The 21,669-nt window shown below is 36.8% G+C and overlaps 1 protein-coding gene and 1 long non-coding RNA gene across 5 annotated transcripts in view; one reads left to right on the top strand and one right to left on the bottom strand.

Annotated features, from left to right (window-relative positions):
• Positions 1-21,669, top strand: part of FMR1 (FMRP translational regulator 1) — a 54,522-nt gene that overhangs the window by 14,311 nt on the left and 18,542 nt on the right. For 2 of the 3 annotated variants that reach the window (XM_045030379.1, XM_045030377.1), the window contains exons 5-13: positions 85-233; positions 2,623-2,716; positions 2,804-2,920; positions 6,048-6,218; positions 6,312-6,390; positions 10,479-10,588; positions 12,085-12,147; positions 17,654-17,740; positions 19,827-20,022. In XM_045030379.1, the coding sequence (XP_044886314.1) occupies positions 85-233; positions 2,623-2,716; positions 2,804-2,920; positions 6,048-6,218; positions 6,312-6,390; positions 10,479-10,588; positions 12,085-12,147; positions 17,654-17,740; positions 19,827-20,022 (1,066 nt within the window). The remainder of the gene's footprint in view (positions 1-84; positions 234-2,622; positions 2,717-2,803; positions 2,921-6,047; positions 6,219-6,311; positions 6,391-10,478; positions 10,589-12,084; positions 12,148-17,653; positions 17,741-19,826; positions 20,023-21,669) is intronic. The other variant, XM_045030378.1, reaches the window with a different exon arrangement.
• Positions 1-21,669, bottom strand: part of LOC123377451 — a 51,475-nt gene that overhangs the window by 8,377 nt on the left and 21,429 nt on the right. The window contains exons 2-3 of one of the 2 annotated variants that reach the window (XR_006582213.1): positions 18,000-18,068; positions 6,345-6,414 (exon numbers count right to left, since the gene is read on the bottom strand). This is a non-coding gene — a long non-coding RNA (uncharacterized LOC123377451). The remainder of the gene's footprint in view (positions 1-6,344; positions 6,415-17,999; positions 18,069-21,669) is intronic. The other variant, XR_006582212.1, reaches the window with a different exon arrangement.

A 21,669-nucleotide genomic window follows, 5' to 3' on the forward strand; every position in this document is an offset into this window, starting at 1 on the left:
TTCACACTCAATTCAGTCATAGCACAATTCTTGTTCTTGTCATTAAACATGTAGCTTGGATGATTTTATTATTTTTTATATCAGTTTTATGTAATAGAATATGCAGCCTGTGATGCTACATACAATGAAATTGTCACAATTGAGCGTTTAAGATCTGTGAATCCCAACAAACCTGCAACAAAAGATACTTTTCACAAGATCAAACTGGAAGTGCCAGAAGATTTAAGGCAAATGTAAGTACAAATCTGTTTGTATACATAATTTATTTTGAAATTTTGCTTGAATATGAGAACTCAGAGAAGAGGGAATTGAAAATTGTCATTAATAGTTTAAATTGTATTTTTCTACATTATCAGATGAAAGTGCAGAAAATGTAGACATTATTAACAATGTAACAGTTTGGGCCCATTTCAGGAATTAATGTCCGAAGTGTGGTAGTGCAAGCCTGCAGAAATAAGGATTTTTTTTTTCCTTTTGGGTTTTCATTGTCTTGAACAGTATAGAACCAGACAGATTTTGTGTTGATTTTTGTTTCATTGTTCTACTGTTTTCTGATATAAATAGGAAAAAAATGAATTTGGTAAGAATTGAATGCGTCTTAGCAAGTTATTTGAAAACTACATGAAAATACTTATATTTTTTTGAACTTGATAAGCAGACTGTATATGACAAGTGTCTATATAAATACATGTTTAATGGCTGAGGAAAATACCATGCTGCATATTAAGTGTAGGTTATTTTAATGGTGAATATATAGATTAAATAATTGGATAGTAATCAGTAATGGCAGAAACTGTCTACTGGTTTGAAATAAGAACAATTAGTTCTGGAATACTGACATGAAATTGCCTGAAAATTCCGGAGAATGTAGTTCAGAAACCTTGGTTGAAACTCTGACTTCCCTGTATAACTTTAAAAGATAACCCAAGACAGAACCGGAGAAGGGGTCTTATAGAAAGAAGCTATTCTATTGCATAAGACTCCCCAAACTTCACAATTATAAGCTTAGTGGAATATTCTGTAGTCCACTTAGTGAACTCCTATAACCTTACTGCCACCCATTTTACTGAGTAGAGAACTGGATGCATTTACAGTGCTTTCATTTGTTGTATCATCAATTCTGGCAGGCAAAATATAGAATTCTAAATCCTCAGTCCTAACAGATACATTAAAAAAAAGATTGCTCAGGGTTTTTTGGGTTTTTTTTAAGTATTTAAGATTAAACAAGTCTTTTAAAGAGATAAGATCTTAACATTTTTTCTTTTAAAAAGCTCATCATTTCACTTTTTGAAAGCAGTGTTAGATGAATCTATCATGTGCAGGAATAACATGAGCTGCAATGAATTACATAGAAATAATTTAATCTCAGATTTCTGGTGAATCATAAACATTTGACATTTAAACTTGAGCGCTTCTGTTGAAATAGTTCCTTACTTGAAGCTCTGTTTTATTAAATTTAATTGAAAATTCAACTGATCAATCAAATGCAGAATAACTGTACTTAATATAGCTTAGATAGATAAAGTTTAGTAAATATTTTTCTGAAGTACAAAGCTAAGACTATAAAGCTTGGTTATGGGAAAAATGGGTGAAAAAAAAATCTTACTATTCAACCATTATTTATATAAGATACCGCCACTTGTAAAGAGAACCCTCCTGAATCACTTGATGAAGAATTCAGGGTTTGCTTATATCAATACAGTAGGTGGGGAGAGCAGTCTAGTGAAAACTATCCTCCTCTTCCCAAGTGATAAATTGTTCAAAATTAAATGTGGTGTTTATCACAGTAATACGGACATGTAGCCAGATGTAATTAAAATGTAAATGAGAAAACTTAAAATTCAGAAATGCAGAAGAAAAATATATTTTACATAAGATCAAAGAAATGACGTACATTTCAAGGTTCTAATGACACTTTCTGATGGTTGTCATGAGTCATTGTGTAGGAAGCCTTTATTGATATGTGACTGAATTGGATCCAAAGTGTGTAGTCTTAAATCTACTATAACTGGTAGAATTAATAATAGTTCCTTAATTTTTTCTTTAAATAATAAATTGTATTTCTACCATCAACTATCAGTAATATTCATTTAATAGAAATATATTATCCTTTAAACAAGTTTAGTGTGCACATACCCACACTTGTGAAGACCAAAAAATACTTGGACTACTAATCTTTTAATCTTGCTTAGCATCTTCATAAATTACACATGCATGCACATCTGGAAAGACAACTGGAATATCGCCTTTTACTATTTTCTATATTTGAATTAGGAAGGAAGTTTTGCCTTCCCCCTTGTTTCCCACCTCCCCTCCCCCAAAGATTGTCTACATCCTTTACAGAAGGAAAGAGTATCTTTGTTTAGATTCTTCACACAGCAGATTTGAACTAGCTTTTTATTTACATCTTTCCTATAAAGATGCTAACTCTGATTGCCATATCTACTCATGCTAGCAGAATTATTGTTTTCAGATATTAATTTAACATACCTACAGAACTACCCTTGTGTTCGACAAAGAAAATATTTTACCATTAATAGTTTCAAAGATGATAAATTTTATGTTTGAGCCACAAATGCATCAAATAAACATTCTGTAAATAGGTAACATTTTTATTCTTAGGTGTGCCAAAGAATCTGCACATAAAGACTTCAAAAAGGCAGTTGGAGCATTTTCTGTAATATATGATTCTGAAAACTATCAGCTTATCATTTTGGTAAGTACTATTTCCCTACCTGCCTATTGTAAGGGTTTGTTTGAACAATAGATTTGTCAACTATTTTGTTTTTTATCAATAATGTAGTCCGTCAATGAAGTAACAACAAAGCGAGCAAATATGCTGATTGATATGCACTTTCGAAGTCTTCGCACCAAGTTATCTCTGATATTGAGGAATGAAGAAGCTAGTAAACAGCTAGAGGTATGTTATCTGTTTCTCCGTCAGATAACCTGAATACTGTACTGAAAACACTTGTGCATTTATAACTGGCAGGAGTTTTTTACCTGAGTGGTATTATAATTAAGTACACCTCTACCTTGATATAACGCTGTCCTCGGGAGCTGAAAAATCTTACCGCGTTATAGGTGAAACCACATTATATCAATCTTGCTTTGGTCTGCTGGAGTGCGCACACACACCCATCCACCCACTTTACTGCATTATATCAGAATTCATGTTATATCGAGTCGCTTTATATCGGGGTAGAGGTGTATTACCAGTATTCTTAGTGTTGTACCAGATGCAGATAGAGATGTAGTCCCTGACAGAGGAGATTACATTTTAAGGGTCTAATCTGGCATCTAGTCCCACTGGAGTCAGCAGGGGTATGTGTAGGAGTGAATAATTGCTTCATAGCATTGGACCAAGATTTGAGAACACTATGCTGGGGAATCCAGAGATTTGTGGTAATTTAGAATGTTTGTTTTTAAATATAGATGGGAGTGGCTATAGCATGACATTGATGTGGGTTAGTGTTTGTAGCCCTCAGAAAAAACAGGTTTCCACATGGGGTTTTAAAATGTTGAGGGTGGGAGCCTGGAACTCTGGAATTTGAAGGGCTTTAGAGGGTGGCATAAAAGAGAGCACAACAATGAATTGGAGAAGAAAATGAAGGAAGTGGTGAGACTGATGATGTTGGCAGAGCAAAGGATAGAGTATTTATAGTCAGTAGATACACCGTTCACAAATCAACATACAACAAATATATGACGTACTGTATTATGATTCAAGAATGTGTTGAGTGTCTGGAAGCTCACTTGTGTTTGTACATGGAGAAAGAGTGGGCAAGCAAATACTTATTTCGCTGTAAAGTAAATGAACTTTTCTTACTTTCCTAAGTGTAAATCAAAGATAATACTCATATTTGTAAAGAATTTTGAGAACTGACAAGAACTGTGTGTCAAGTATCATTATTACTATTTAAAATTTCATATTGGCAAATGGCACCTCTGTTCTATTATATTGGAGCCTAAATTTTCAGAGATTTTAATTTCTCATTTTATTTTAAAGTGGGAAGAAACTCATGAAACATATTATAGTGCAGGACTTCACAACTCACGGGATTCAACTGGCATGTGAATTACACGAATGTTCCTGTTGGAGTACATCCCACAGGTTGAGAAACTAAGAGTAGTACAATCTTGAAGGCACTAGCACCAAGCCATGAGTTAGGAAAAGAGCAACTCAACTCCCGCTGTCCTGCTGACCTTTCCTGATGCCAGCTACAGCCCCACTGCTCCATTCTTTTTCTCTGTCCCATGCCCATGCAATGTGAGGTCCTGGGGAAGTGGTGGTTCAGAACACAACCTCTTAAAGTGTTACTTCCCCAGAGCTAAGAACTATATGGGTAGGAAGCAGAAACACCTCGTTCCTAAACTTAATTCTCCCTCCTCCTTACACACACCAGCTATCACTGTCATCCTTCAGCTTCCACTCAAAACCAGCCATTGGCTTATGCTGTTACTTCAGTTCTGAAGCTCTTTGCAACCTCAAAGGACTGGGGAATTTCAGTGAATTCTGACAAGAAACTATGAATGGATTTGGGGTCCTGGGTGGAAAACAGTTGAGAATCCACACTAATAGTGGGATAAATCTATAGTTGTAGTATAGTGGGATGAAACTTGGCTGTGATACCTATCAACAGTTTATTTTTTAAAATGGCTTAAATGATTTAAAGTGACCAGAATGTGTACCTTCTTCCATGCATTTTTTTTGCCAGTATAAATATCCTATCTCTTAAAACAATTTTATCATGGAAATTTATTTTTGTTTTGTATTGTGGATTGCTACTTATCATGTACACTTCCATTAACATGGGAGTAACTCAAAATAAACTGTGATGTATAAAGAAGAATAATTGTTTCATTTTTTCGTAATTCAGTGAACCACAAGAGATCAAAAAGCCAATTTACTATCAGTAGAAATTGTGTTTTCCTGAGTCCCAGTCCTGCAAACTTGTCTTCAGATCTGAAAGCTGATTTTTACTTTTTCTTTGTGCAAATTCTCCAGTAAAAAATAAAAATAAAATAATTCTGCAGACCGTTTTATGCCAATAGTTATGCTTGTATAGCTGCATTTAAAACTAATGGGACATGCAGAGATGTAACATTAGTTAATCTGAAGACACTTGCACTGCACAGGTGTAATTGAAGTCCCAATTTGGCCTACAGAATCATTATTACTGCCCTGCTGAGACAGGGTGCACATTTTATCTTGTTAATGATACATGATTGTCAGAATAAAGCTATTCACATTCTCTGTTGCACCACTCAGCTCTTTACTCTGAGTTTGGACTTTCTTTATCTGTGGAAGTGCTATGGGCGATTACTAGGGCTGTTGATTAATCGCAGTTCACTCACGTGATTAACTAAAAATAATTAATTGCAATTTTAATTGCCCTGTTAAACAAGAGACTACCAATTGAAATTGATTAAATATTTTGGATGATTTTCTACACTTTCATATTTATCTTGTATTCTGTGTTATAATTGAATGATTACAAATATTTGCACTGTAAAAATGATAAACAGAAGAAATAATATTTTTCAATTCACCTCATACACGTACTGTACAGCAATCTTTGTCCTGAAAGTGCAACTTAAAAATGTCACATTAAGCAAAAAGATTCCACTTTCTACCACTGAGTGACACATTTGATAGATGCAAACCATTTATGAGGCCACTTCAAATATATATATATTTCTAATAGTACTAGTATCTAGATTTATTTTAGGATTATTATACATGCAGATATGTGTATTTTTGGAGAAAAGAAGACTTAACTGTAATTTTTCTTCTTCTCCTTACCTTTGGGATTACTGTCCCTACCTTTCTTAGCTCAAAATTTGGTGAAGGCTTCTGTCAGTTTGTCTGGTTTTTTTAATTGTACATGTTTGGCAGTTTCTCCATGAACTTTAGAAATTAATTGATGTGGAAAATAGGGAGGTAGCCTATATATGTATCTGGTTACTTAAATCAATGTAAATTGCTATACTTTTTAGAAAATCAAAGAAAATCAAAGTTAACTAGGAATGCATTCTTTCTTTAGAGCTCAAGGCAGCTTGCATCACGATTTCATGAACAGTTTGTGGTACGTGAAGACCTAATGGGTCTGGCCATTGGTACTCATGGTGCTAATATTCAACAAGCCAGAAAAGTACCTGGTGTGACTGCTATTGATCTTGATGAAGACACCTGCACATTCCATATTTATGGAGAGGTAAGCTTCCAGACAAATAATAAAATTTAATAAAACTAACATGCTCTTGGAAAACATTGAACCCCTTTTATGTTTTTTTTTTCTATTTCTTAGGATCAAGATGCAGTGAAAAAGGCAAGAAGCTACCTTGAATTTGCTGAAGATGTCATACAAGTCCCAAGAAACTTAGTAGGTATGTCAGTTTTAGAGTTGAGCTCTGAAATGGTAGAAAAACATTAGTTGAGACTTGTTTTAACTTTTAGAAACAATATAAAAAGGGCAGTCTAACATTTTGGAGATGCTTGCTCTTTTGTTTTGTGATTGGGTTTGGTTACTCTTATTGCAGAGAAGTTTTCAGCTCCCTACAGAATCTTGTGGAAAGTTTTATTAAAATGTATTGGTTTTGCTGAGAAACTGAATCCTTATTCACCTCAATGTACATAGGTTTACTAGAAATTAAGTTGAGAAACCCTGACTAAAACAATCAAATGGGTCACAAGGGAATATGACTCTCCCACAGTCACTTTTTGATTGCAATTGTGAAAATCCATTGTATAGAGAAAACAGACCTTTTTGTAGATTTATATTTAGCAGACAGTCTTTGTTTACAATTACCCATTCAGTTACTTTAATATTCCTTGTCACTTGTTTTGGTGTTCTGAACAAAAAAGGAACTTGCCAACCAGAAAACAGGTGAAAAAAGTAGGCTGGTTTCTATGTTGTCAAGGATATACATGAATTTCCTGAACTGTGTCGAGAAATATGATTTCTGCTATACAACAAGCTAATTGGCTTTTTCACAATATTTCCTGCTACACTTATCTTTTCTATTGCCCTTTACCTGTGAAGCTTTTATATAGGGGCAGGAGTGGGACTAGGAAAATATCCAGATACCATCTAATAGCAGTTTTCCAATAAAAAGTGTCAAGACTCTAAAACATGTATCAACCCCCAGCAATATCCATGACTGTAAACCAACAGAAAAATATCTAGGTTTGCTTGCTAGCTGGAATGAGTTTAAATAGCGGATAACAAGTGTATATGTTTTTGGAGATACATATGTGCACCAATCTTTGTAAAGGCAGATATCTTCATTGCATGTTGAGCAGATTTTGGAAGCAATACAGAAGTGGCATGGTCTGAATTTTGTGAGCTTTTAGACAAGTACCAGGATGTTACTCATCTGTTTAATTGATTTAATAAATATTACTGTGAATTTCTCGCAACTGTAGTTCTCACTGATAAGCAGAAGGGATAGACTGACTGCTAAATTTAATTTGGATTTTTAATTGATTCCTGCTCCATGTGTTCAGGACTTTAAAAATAAAAATATTTAAAAAATAAACTAAATTTTATATTTGAGTAATCTTTTTTACCTAGTCTTGTTTCTTGACCTAGATCCCACAGAAAGAATATACATTTGTTAATGTACTTATTAATATATATCCAAAATAAGTGATATTTGGAGGAACACTAGCACTCTTTTTTTTTTTTTTCCTCTCTCTCTCTTTCAAAGTACACACTTAGTTTACCCATAGCTTGACAGAAAACTAAATTTTCTGTCTAGGTTAAAAACTGCTGTCAGCACTCAAATTATTTGTAAAATATATATGTAGTAATATTTTTTAACTTTTTTTAAGACTATAAATTCAATGTTAAACCGAATCGGCATGCATCCGACAAAGTGGGTATTCACCCACGAACGCTCATGCTCCAATACGTCTGTTAGTCTATAAGGTGCCACAGGACTCTTTGCTGCTTTTTCAGATCCAGACTAACATGGCTACCCCCCTGATAGTTTGAGTTGTTTTTTTGTTTTTTTGTTTGAGTTTTTATAGTAACTGTTATTTCTTAAATGTTTACGTCCACATGAAAACACACTGCCTGCTTAAGGACTACGTGAATTCTAAAGACTGAAGCATAGATTCCATTTGAGCATGCGAGTCTATATTTCATACTGATTAATAATATACATCGTTGCATTTTTAGAGAAGGGGGTGTCAGGGACTCGAACCCCGACAGCGAAGTTCGTTGTCTGACCGCAGAGAGACAAGCAACACCAGCAAGGTCTGATCAAAAGCTCTTTATTGACAAGTGCACGCGTCAATAGAGAACAGCTCGTATCCGAAGAGAACCAGCAGCCCCTTTACAGCTTAGTATTAGCCTATATAGACAGTTTTATTACGTCATAGATCATTCACTTGAGCAACCCACCCCCTTTGTCTAACAACTAGAAATTAGACACCTTTTAATATATATGCATGCCTAGTCTCTACAATATTGAATTGTTAATATTTTAACAAGCGCCAAAAGTTAGGAATGTAAGGGAGTTAAAGTTAGTCAGAACTGTGGGATAGTGTTTCTTATCAGTTCTTCAAACACTGTGTCTAATATAACACAGCTGGTACCAGCCCCTCACTTATCTCACTCTTTCCCAGGGCTTTGTGAGACAATGCTGCTTCTCAGTATTTTTCCACGCTGGGATTACCCAGAAACCTCTGTTAGCCTGACTTCCGTCAGGTTGGCATAACTGATTTTGTGCTACATCTTTATTCAGGCCTAACAGGGGGAAGATTAGCATTTTATTAGTTGTTGAAATAAGCAGTTGCATTTTGAATTACTTATAGTGTTTGGAAATTTGTAAATGTCCAATAAGATTTTTTTTTGTAGCTCTCTTCATATGCATCTATTATGTTTACTGGTAATTTGCTAACATTTACAACAGATGAAATAAATTATTAAAGTATTCAAAAGAAGATTTTGACTGAACTTTGCTGGTAATGGGCCTAGAGCAATCATCATGGTCAAGAAGAACAAATTGGCTATACTTGTGTCAAGCTTTCTCTGAATATTTTCAAATTAAAATGGAAAATATGAAAATCGGCCTAAAATTATCATTACTTATAAGTAATACTTGGGCCAAATTAAAATAAAAATTTATGTAAAACTTGCATGTAATGTAAAAACCTGGCCCTCATTAATATCTAGGAATTTAAGAAAATATTAGCAAAACTTCCATTATGTTGTCAGATATGAACCGTGTCCTGTGTGATTAAAAGTGGGTTTTAATCAATTTGTTCTTGCAGGATAAAATCAGACCAGCAATACAAATAAATAGTTGTCTTGGATTGAATATTTTTTGCCCTTATTTTTAAAACTCATGTATTGAATGTACTTAACAAACAGATTTAAATTCTTAGGCTGTTTTATAATAAAGGTGCTCATCTTCTTTGTTTGTTATACACGCTATCTCATTTGCATTAATCTTTTTTTAATTAATTTTTTAAATATTCTGGCTAACAATAGGTAACTTGTTAATTACTTTTATAAAACCGCATCACTAGCCTGCCTTTGAATATCTAGTTTCCTCTTTTAGTTATAAGAGCAGCATTAAGTGATTTTTTCCATTGTTTGTTTTTTAATTAGCTTTAAGTGTTCTCAAATTAAAACTTCTGTTTCCTTGGATAAATTTCTGTTCCTCCAGTATATTTGAGATACACATTTTTGGTTATAAAGCTTTTGTGTAAGACTAATTCTGAATAATTCTTTCCAACTGTCTTTTAAAAATATACTTTCTGATAACAGAAATATCTTGCCAAACATATATATCAAAACAAAACTTGCTTCTGAGGATTTCATCGGTCTTGCCATCTGAACTTGTTCTCTGATATCAAAAAATATAACGTAATACTGAAATTTTGAAGACCTAGCAAATGCAAAGAGCAAAGCAAATTTGTTGTTTAACCACTTTTGTCATTGGTAAACTTGTAGTACTGTAAAAGGAGAAAATTTGTATTCAGGCCCAGAATATATTTGTATGCAATTTTAAATTTTTAAATGAAGTCTACAAAAGCAAGAAGAATGAGAATGTAAAACAGCGTGAACTTTCATTTTGACTAAGATATGTAGCATTAAGACTAAATATTCATATTACACATTTAGTTTTTTTGTGATTGAATTTCCTTTGTTCTCAGTTTTCCTAATTTTTCTGTTTGTCAGATACTCCTATCTAAATATTTTAAACTTGCTTAATTAAATACTATTTACCTATAGGATGATATGGCTGCTTTCAAGTGGTTACCAAAATGTATACCTTCTTAGGTTACATAGACATTTTAGTGCATGGCTCATTGACTAAATCTTGGTTATAAACTGTTAGGTCAGTGTTAGCAAGTCCTTTGTATTGTTATTGAATTCTACTACTAAACTACTGTATAGTAATATTTTCAGATTTTGGGGAAGAAGCCTAAAGGTAGAATGTTCTGTTTATTCTTTCTGTAGGAAAAGTAATAGGAAAAAATGGAAAACTGATTCAGGAGATAGTGGACAAATCGGGTGTTGTGAGAGTAAGAATTGAAGCTGAAAATGATAAAAATATTCCACAAGAAGAGGTATGTTTATAGTAAATGTGTTCTGTCTGTGTTAATTGGTGGTGATGTTACTATATCCAGCAGTAAAATAAGTTCTTGGTGGTAAGAGAGTACAATTAATTTGGTGGGTTTTTTCTTCTTCTGATGGGGCTTATTTTTCCTCACTGGAGTTAAAAGGGAAATTTTTACATATTGGCGCAGGTTTTTATGATGTATCACTATTGGTAGCCCTCTGTCCAAGTCTTTTAAGTTGATGTATAAATTCACCTTTTTAAAATCATTTTTTATTTCTGTTAGAAGCATTAATACTGGTTTCACAGTGTAATGACATCCCAGAAATATACATATAAACTTATTTTCACACTCAGTAATTTGCTTTAAATTTGTTATCTTGAACTTCTTCACAATTCTCATTTTTATATTAATATTTTTGATGCATTAGTTAAGTCTGGTTGCACTTTCATTATAAATCCCTTGCTGCAGGTATTAGATTATGAGCTCACAATAGCTAGGGTATGTATTAATCTGTATTTTTAAAAAATGTTTGGACAGTTGGTATAGTGGTGTATGCCAGATCTGCTATAAGAAGAATGCATAAAACTCTGTTTACATTTAAAACATACTTTTGACCTGATACCGGGTCTCAATGAAGCCTTGAACCACATAACTTGCAAATTGGACTTTTGGGGAAGAGGAGGGTGGCAGGCAAAGGAAATTCATACCACAAAAATACCCATATTTAAAAAATATGAAGATTTCATCCCAAATTTCAAAAGTAAAAGCATAGTTAATTAAAAAAAAAAATTAAACCCTCATTTATTTATCTAGCATCTAAAATTTTACCAAGTAAGGAACCTTTACTACTAAGAATAAAATGTGAAATGTTTTTTGTTTTTTTTAAATTAGAACATTCTTGCTGAAAAGTTGAGCCAGTTCTGACAGTAGCACAGCAAAATTGTTACGGAAGAAGCAGTAGCCCCATTTCTAACCTGCTTTTAATAGTACTTGAACAATTATTTAATGGAATGAAAATATTTAAATGCAGTATCAGTTTTTCATCTGACTGCAACCCAAGATAGCCGCCTGCAGCATTTAGAATTAAAAGTTCCACTTGTAATTTTAATTTTTATATATTTCACATTTTACTTCTGGTTACAAAATCTTCTTACAGTGTGAAGTTTTGGACTGTTTGGATGAGTAAAAATGGTCAATATTTTATTCCAAGCTAAAATTCCATCCTTAACTTTAATGGCATTACTGTGTGGGTGATGCATAAAATATAAAAATAAAGTCCCATTGCAAAATTCAAGCAAAAGAGTAGCTATGACCAGATTTAGTACATCAGTACATTTTTAGCTTGTAAAAGCTTATTTGCATATGATTTTCAAATCCAAAATACAGCTGTTAAAAGTGAATTGAAAGGCTTTTACCTGCCAAGTCATGAGTTCAGAGTTCTGTGTATCTCCTGTTTATAGATAACGACATCACTAACACTTGCATTCCTTACACTGCTTTAGGTGTTAGTTGTGTCATCAACTGTAACAGGGGAAACACAGAAACCTGAGATCAAATCTAGGCAGGTAAGAATCATTTAATCTTCTAAGCTCTCGTTTTTAAACTGTGTTTGTAATGTAGCCTAATGCATACTTGATTAGATTGTGGATACCATAGCTTTTATTTATATTTTGTAAGGTAGCATTTCCGTTCATTTTTAAAACTTTTAAAAGCAATTTTGGGTTCCCATTCTTACAGTGATTCCAAAACGATGTTCACAAATTACATGACATTTCATAACTCCTATGATTATATAAACAAGAGCCACAGGTCTTGTTTTGAAGTAGTGATGTTGTAGGTGTCTTATTGTAGTACATACATGGTATATGATTACATACAGTTTGTAGTCCTCCCTAAAATACCGGGACAAAATAATGTAAGTTTAAGTCTACCTGCTGCAGAATCCTTCAGTGATGTCAAAGATAGGGTGTGGAGTTTCTTCGTAGAATACAGAAGCAAGGTTCGGTTAATTTAAAAAAAAAATTGAAGTCAATTTAAGAGACTACAATTGGTCTGGTACCCTGTGTGAGTAAATACTTGTCTTCCTGTTGTGACAGTTTCATATGTCACAGTTGAAACAGAAGTTTTAAAGGATTCCAGTTCTTCTACTTAATAAAAGTTAAAGGCCAGTATAGGTGGAGAGATTCACTGCTGAAACCCACAACTGGCAGTTTTTATTATCTTTAACGCAATTTTAAGTCAATTATTATGTTTTACTATGTAGTATCAACTACTGGGCAACCAGAATGGCAGTGCAGTATAAATTAATTACCCTTTCTCAATTTGAGAGTTAAATGTAATCAGACTTGAAAATATTCTAGATACTGAGAGTCAAGTTGAATCATCTGTTTTTGTGATTTGAGGATTTCTGAGGATGGTATTAGATCAGAGCATAGGTGTAATAAGGATAACAAATTAAATTTATTAGTTTTGTTCTTAATTATTTGGATTTAAATAAATTTACCCATCTGATGTGGTGGGCATGTAAGTTAAAAGTAGTTACCAAACTGATAAAACCAATGACAGATTATGTATGAATTTGCCTCTCCTTCCAACCTATCAGTGATAACACACACACAGCATGCAGGCATTAGCTTTGGTTTTTAAGGCTTTCTAATTGCTGAGCTTTGTTTCACCTATTATTTATCTACCTATTCACCTATCCAGGTGACTCCCCTGGAAACCCATCTCCCTAAATCAGGAGTATTTGAACTGAAACCACCCTTAAATTCTTTGGAAATTACTCATTTTCAGTAACCATGGGGGATATTAAACAAGCTTCATAGCTTGCTTTTATGTCCTGAGTAATCTTTTAGGGTGGTTCTTCACAAGTGAGTAGTTGCCACTGTTTAAATTCCTTGTGAATGCTCTGGGATTCTGCACTGATTCTACCCATGCTAGTATTTACATTACAAGCCGTTGGTCTTGAGGCCTGTCTTCATGACTTCAATCAGCTAAAGTTTTTGTGATGGTGGAGTCTCTTCAAGTTTTTATTTGGATTTCTGGGAGAGATGACACTCCTGCAAAAAGGTAACCCTTTATTATAGCGGTATGTGTCTAACAACTGCAACTAGACACCTTTCTTGTCTGCCGTAGAAGGGAATGACTCAGTTACAGTAACAACCTCTGTGTGGGTTGTCTATCCTTCAAATATGTGTAAGGTATTGAACTTAATTCAGCAGTTTTTTCACAATAGGCCCACTGGTGCTGGCACAAACTGTGAGTACTTACTGGGTTATGTGCTCCAGACTGGCAATCTTCATCTATATATTACTAAGGACAGAATCAGATTATTAATTCTATTCCAAAGAAAAGATTTTTTTTTTTTATAGCTGAGGGTCCGTGGCCCATAGAAGAAAATATCTCAGCTAAGTTCTAGCACACGGCACCAAAGATTACTTGTCACTTTATTTTATTTAAGTTAAGATTTTTATTAGCCTTGCTATGGTTTATCAGAAGCCTATGAATTATTTCATCAGTGCCTCCAAATACAAGGTTGGAAAGCAGAAAAAGTCAGAATGTTTCCCTTCCGGCATTTTGCAGAGAGCCTGGGAGTGAGAAGAGGGATTCTCACGTCTTCTGTCTATCTCCTGCATAAAATGTGTACACTCATGCATCCATAGCTAAAACGAAATTTACAAGAAACCTAAACGTATGAAAAGAGAATTCACAGATAATGTACTTAGTCTTAACTCTGCCCCCGGTGATGTGATGAGAAAATTGTAATCTCCAGTTACTTTATCTAATCATAACTTCAATTTAACAGTGACCACCAAAATTAGAATCATTTTATTTTAATCAGACTTGGTGTGCCAGCTTCGTACTTCTTTGTTACACACATTCCACGTGAAAAAGAATACTTTTGTTTAGATAAATAGCATACTACCTCCCCGTGAATATCTCTTGTTCTTTGAGGAGTGTCCGTGTGGGTGCTCCATTTAGGTGTCTTGACTACCTGCGCTCGTAATCGGACATTTGTGGTAGCAGGGCCCGGTTGGGCTGTGCACATGCCGTAGCCATCTCACACGTGGCAAGCAGTTACATAACCGTGTGCAGCCAACCACCCCCCAGTTCTTTCTCTACCGCCTTTGGCTTGAGTCGCAGCGATCAGCAGCACCCTCTCCTACTTCAGAAAAAAATTATAATAGATAATTCATAGTGGTAATGTTAGTTTAGTTGTAGTTAGCTTCCCTATCCCCTTGCCCTACTCTAATTTCATTTGGGGGGGGGGAATTTTCCCCTTCTATTTCCCCGGTCTCTCCAGCAGGCATACAGCCTTAGCCTCAAACGGGGTTTACCCCATTTTTTCCTCTAAGAGACCGACTCAGGCAGGCCAGGCTCACCTGGTTGTAATCGCTGCTTGACTTGCAGACTCTCCATACTAGTTTCTGACGGCCATGCTCAGTGTGCTCTGCTTCGGCGAGACACACATTACTCAAGAGTGCCCACATTGCAGAAAGCTGACAACCAAGACAAGAAAAGCCTGGAATCTCCAACTGAAGCTACTCATGATGGAGAAATCCCTCAGGCCAACCTCCGACCCCGAGTCCAGGTCAACCCCTGGCCAACAGTCGCCTCTTATGGGCTCTGCTCCAACAACAACTGCCAAGGAGCCTACTCCTAGAAAGGCTACAAAAAAGTGGTTGCAGATATCCCTGCACTGAGAGTCACCCAAAAGAAAGTGCTCTTCTACTGAATGATCTGCCCCGGTACCGATGGCACCGAGAGCGTCAGACCACGAGGCACCAGGAACGTCCAGCACCAAGAGTTCCCAATGAGCTAAAGACCCTAATGGAGGTTCATGTACTGAAGTGAAACCTTCCAACCTGGCACCCACGGAGCCAAAGAAGATCTTGGCACCAAGCAGTACAGTGGCGCCACCTGCTGTACCTATGCTGCACAGCTATAAATCCTCAGCACCAGTAGCTTCAGCTCATTCTCCTAGGCCGTCCACTATGCCATTTCCAGCACTGAGCCTTACTGTACCACAGCAATTCATGAGGCATGTGGACCTGATGGTGACCTCAACACCTGAGTCTCATCTACTCAGCACCGAGGGTACCCCATCCAGATTGTTACCAAGCCAGCTGACTACTCCCTGCAGATCAGCCCCTCCTATCTCCAGTGATGTGGAAGAAGATGATGATGCAGCAATACACACTCCTCGCCAAAGCCATGTCCATCTCATCACCAGTCAGCTGCAGATATACAAGAATGATATGATCACGCATGGGCACCTCCCCCCATACCATTCCCACCTAACTCGTCATACTGGAATCCATGGGCAGTGTATAGGGCCCCAAACCACAGGCCCCCTGGCCTGCCTCAGTCCAGAACAGCCTGGTCCCCTTCACCAACTGTCCCGGCACCCTTGGAAACACAAGAGGAAGACACTGAGGACACAGCTGAACCTAACACTTCACTGCCTACTCACTTCTCACCTTCGTCACCAGACAAAAGCATAATACCACGACCCCCTACTATGGGGGATGATTACAAATCCTTTTAGGACCTCTTCAAAAGTGTTGCTGAATCCCTAGACCTTTTGTTGGCACAGCTACCAGAAGCCCAACCCATCAACAAAGACAGCCCTGCTTATAAATGATGCTATTATGAAACATGCAAAAATCCTTTGGCAGAATCCAGCTACTGCACCACCCTCGTGTAAGAGATCTGACAAAAAAATATTATGTGCCAGCAAAAGGAATTTTCATTCACATATCCCGCACCAAACTCCTTAGTGGTGGAGGCAGTCAATCAAAGGGGGAAACACCAGTCCTGAATGACCCCATGTGATAAGGATTGGAAAAGGCTAGACCTTTTCAGGCAGAAAGCCTATTCCTCAGCTACACTTCAGTTCCATACAGCCAGCTGTGCTGCCCTGCTGGCCAAATATACAGAGCCAAGATCAGCCTTCAACGTTTCAACAATCCATATCTAAACAGTCATTTTGAAGGTATGGTCGAGGGCACGAGACTTCCACACTCCGACTCTGGAACCAGAAACTGTCCCTCTCGTTCGGAGACTGTCTGTCACCATCGCAACAGACGAATGGGTTTTAGAGATTATCCAGAAGGGCTACTCCATCCCTTTATTTCTCTCCCACTTATCCATTCTCCTTCCCTGTCCCTCGTCAGGGACCCCTCTCACGAGCACCTGTTACAACAGGAAATAAACCACCTTGTACTATTAGGTGCCATAGAACCCATACCATTACAACACAGGGGGGGAGGTTTTTATTCACATTACTTTCTAACTCTAATTGTTTAAACGGTCAATTTCCTAGGCTTCTAACAAATGATTGTTTAAACTATTTGTGTTTTTGAAAAGTGGTGTGCCTGCAGTCCTAACTTCACCTGAATGAAGAATTTTTAATTTGTTTGCCTTTTACAAATTACTTTATAGGATCCAGGAGAAACAAGTGCTATTTTATGCACAGATTGATTGGCCTTATGTTTTAAAGTGCTTAAATGGTTTATTTCCTGAGGTTGTAGATTAAAAGAACCTGGCACCTAGAAGCTGGTACTGTATGGAAAAACATGGTTTACGTTGAGTTTGAGGGAAGATAAGATGGCTGAAAAGTTTTGTTAATTGATTTTTTAACATGGCATAGAAAGTATGATCTAAAATGTGGCTTTGATGCACACTCCCTAAATGTAACTTAGTCTAGAATTTACTTATCCAGCTACAGAACTTACTTGCCCACCTTTATTGTGATGACTTGACTGTTAATGTACAAAATGAGATATGAATTTACTTTTCCCTTCCAAGATAAAATTACTATTCTTGGATGAGTGGAATATTGTAAGGCTAGGTTTACTATAGGTACAAGTAAGTAATTATATTTTTACTGCTGTTAATATAGGTGATAGGTCAATTGTTTATGAAATTTTGAGTTTGAGCATCCGCATTATGAAGGGTGTTCTTCATATATTTTGTAGTCATGCTTTAATATTTAATAATATTAGGATCACTGTAATATCTGTCTAAATATCTTTGTAAGGATTTACAAAATATGTAATTGCTTTTCAGGGAATGGTACCATTTGTATTTGTGGGAACCAAGGACAGCATCACTAATGCAACTGTGCTTTTAGATTATCATCTAAATTATTTAAAGGTGAGAAAAATTATATTACACTACTTCAAAGCTTTTGTGATAGTTGACAAGGAAATTTAACAGTTAAAAAGAGTCTGAAGTGCTTGAACCTTTAGGGTTCCTAGTAAAGGTGATTTAAAAATCTAGTAAAGATGATTTTAAAATTGTTTATTCTATATCTATATATCTATAGATATATCTATATATATATCTATATATATATATATATATATGCATATATCTATATATATAGCAGAGTGTATTCTCCAGTAGGTCCTACCATGCTATTAAGGTGTCAGACTGCCAACCCAGGGAGGGGACAGTTGTCCTCGTTTTTTGAGGTTGAGTGCTGGGTAAAATATTTGGAACAAATAGACTATATTAGTGAGGATTGGGAAACAATATCTTCTACATAAACTTGACAAAATTACAATTTTTTTTAGAAAGCTGTGCTAATTAATCAAATGTTTGATAAAACAACTGAGCTAATAGTTGAGGATGAAATTGATTTGACCTGTGCAGGAATCATCACTGAATTGTTCTCTTTGGTGCTCCTCACTATTTCCTTTTGAATGGTGGAACATGAAAAGAAATACCTCGGCACAAGGCATACTCTCTTAAGAACCAAAGGAATTAGAGGGAGGAGAGACTTCTGCCCACATACCTACTCAATAGCCTAGACTCCACAGCAGAACACAAGGAGCACGCAGGGCTGGCAGTGACCAGAGGAGAGGTGCACCAGGACTGCAACTCTCAGCTAGTTGCTTCACAAAAGGAGAGTGTGGGAGCAAATGTTAATTCCATAACATTTACATAGCTGCCATCTGACTTAACTGTTAATGTTTCCAAAGATGGTAAAGTTTTACTTAAGATTCTTAAGTGGGTAGGAACAAGTCTGGGGAAACAGTTAAGTATCCTATCTGATTCTTGGACTCTTGGGATAATGATACTCAACCAAGGTAACTTTTCCCAATGCACTTTCTCTGTTGACCTTTTGCAAGGAGGAGATAAACAGCATTCATAATCTCATCTTCAAATCATCTAAGTGGTTTCTGAGTTTCTGGTTGTGACTACCTTGCCCTCCCCATATTTCTGGAGCCTGGTATAGGAAAAATAAGAACCACTGAGCTAGAGGAAGCATGTGCCTCACTTCCTCCGCCTTTGAACAGGTTGTTTGATTCTTAAACTTAAATATGAAATAATTAGGACCAGAAAGAAAAATCAGCAGCCTTTTACAGACTTCTCTAGCAACAACTAATTTTGCAACAGTAGCGTATTTCTAGTACGTTGACTTGAAGGTTACTGATCTCTGTTTCTCAGGAGAGAGTTTATAAACAAAAAATACACACCTCTTTCATGGCATGTTGCTCTGTGGTTCACTTTCAAAAATTAGAAAACATTTCTAATACATTTCCATTGATTCCCGGCCGCGGCTGGGATTTAAAGGGCTCTGGGCTCCCCGCAGCTGCGGGCAGGCCAGAGCCCTTTGACTTCTGGCCACGGCTGGGATTTAAAGGGCTCTGGGCTCCCCGTGGAGGTGTGGGAGGCACTGGTGGGGGGGAGCCCAGGGCTGGGGCAGCAGTGGGGTGGGGGAGGGCACTGGTGGGGAGGAAAGGGGGAAGCCCAGCGCTGGGGTGGCAGGGGGTGTGGGTGTGGGGAGAGCCCAGGACTGGGGCAGCAGAGGGGTACAGGGGGGAGCCCAGGGCTGGGACAGGGGGCAGCCAAACTTTTTTTTGCTTGGGGCAGCAAAAAACCTAGAGCCGGCCCTGCCGGGTTCCCCCAGCCACCGGAGCCCCAGGCCCTTTAATTTGCCCCTGAGGGCTCCCAGCCACCTCTTCAGCTGGGAGCCCCTGGTTGATTTAAAATAAAGTATCGCCTCCCCACCCCCAACCTTCCTTTTTGGCCCACAGCTGTTTTGGTGGGGCGGCGCTGGGGAAGGAGGGTTTGTTTCCGCAGGGCTGGGCGGCCCTGGGGCGGGGTGTTTCTGCGGGGCCGGGAGGTTTTGGCCCTCAGCTGTTTTCTTTGGAGGAATGTGGCCCTCGCCACTTTACGAGTTGTGCAGGCCTGGAATAGCAGTTATATCTGACAAATTGTTCGTTTTATATAGGAGGTAGACCAACTACGTTTGGAAAGATTGCAAATCGATGAACAGCTCCGACAGATTGGAGCTACTTCTAGACCACCACCAAATCGTTCTGACAAGGAAAAAGGATATATGACTGATGATGGTCCAGGACTTGGGCGAGGTAGTCGGCCCTACAGAAACAGAGGGCACAGCAGACGTGGGCCAGGCTATGCTTCAGGTAGTAACTACCAGTATGTCTGTAATTTAAGATTCGTCGTCTGGACAATGACTTTGTTGTCATAATTTTCTGAAATTGTAATCTAGTAAAACATAGTGCTTGAGCACTGGATGTTTCCAGGGCTTAATAGTGGAGCTAGTAAAATTACACTAAAATTGTTATTCATCAAGAGTACTAATTATAGGAAGGCAGTTCTATATCCTACATGGAAAAAACATGTAGTTATTGTTCAGTGATTACCAAAGTTGTATATCTGTTATCTATCTTAATACGTTGAAGGGTAGTAATAGAAAAGAAGCAATTAAATAAACTGAAGTACTGAAAACAGAAACCTTCTAAAGTAAAATGTAAACTTTTAAGATTTTAGAGGTAATTAACAAAACTATGTAATTAATCATCATGCTCATTTGCTTATATATGTTTTTCTTACCCCTAACCTCTCAATTGTCTGTGTCCTTTAGATTGTAAACTTTCCAGGGCAGGAACTGTCTTTGTATTTGTGTTTGCACAGCACCCAGGATAATGAGACTCCAGTTCTCATTTTGGGCTTTAGGCACTACCATAATATAAATATTAATCAGATTAGGTATCAAATTTATTCTTATCTCAAGAAGTGCAGAAAATTGTTTTCTTCAGATTGTTTACGATCAAATGTGTCACTGAATGGAACTCGTGTCTGTTCAGTGGAAAACTGTAATTTTCAAAGTGGAACTACAATGATACTTAAAGCTCACGTCACATCTCCCAGCAGCTCTTTGCTTCTGAATGAACAAGATATTAATCTGTTCATTTCATATCCAGAAAATGTCATAGATCAATTGGTAATTATGTCATAACAACTGAAAGGTAAAGACTTGAACTTGATAAGACCATTCCAGCCTTCTTTTATACTAACATCTTCAGTGGAGCACGGAACTAACTTTTAAAATCAATTACTGAAGCACTTTTCCCTGGTTAATACTATGCTAGACTGATATGCTCACAAGTCCACTATTATAAGATACAAGTGAAGAAATAAAAGGAGGTAAATAAATAAAAGAATCAACATTGGCACTAGTGCAAATGGTTAGTTAACATGATAAATGACCTTATGATAGCTACAACCATCCATACAAGGAAAACTTTTTTCCTACTTAATATTGATCGTTCATCTGAAAAGAAAACTGCAGAATATTATTCCAGGTAGCTGAAGATTCTTCCAAGAATGCAAGTAAAAGTATAACACAGGTCCTTGCCGTTTACTTGGACAAGTAACCGAAAATGAAAAAGATAAGAAATTCTGAGGTGAAATCATTCCAAACTTTTGGTATATGGAAGTTTAGCATGCTCTTTAAAAGCCCTTGAGAGAAAAGATATTCCAGATCTTCAGCCTCATAATTAGTTGATTGAAAAAGAGGGATTGATGTCCCAGTTTCCCAGTGACACGTGCTTGAATGCATAGGTACCTACATTTATAAATGTAACAGAAGAGAAAGTTCAGTGTGATTAGACAGATTCCAGGCTGGTGGCTGCTGCTTGTAGTCTCTGAAGAAGTTTGGCTTGTTCTTCTTCGAGTGATTGCTCCTATGCATTCCAGTTAGGTGTGCGCGCCGTGCATGCACGGCATCTCGGAACTTTTTTACCCTAGCAACTCCAGCGGGCCGGCTG

Source organism: Mauremys mutica, chromosome 9 (assembly GCF_020497125.1).
Source record: "Mauremys mutica isolate MM-2020 ecotype Southern chromosome 9, ASM2049712v1, whole genome shotgun sequence".
Taxonomy (NCBI): Eukaryota; Metazoa; Chordata; order Testudines; family Geoemydidae; genus Mauremys; species Mauremys mutica.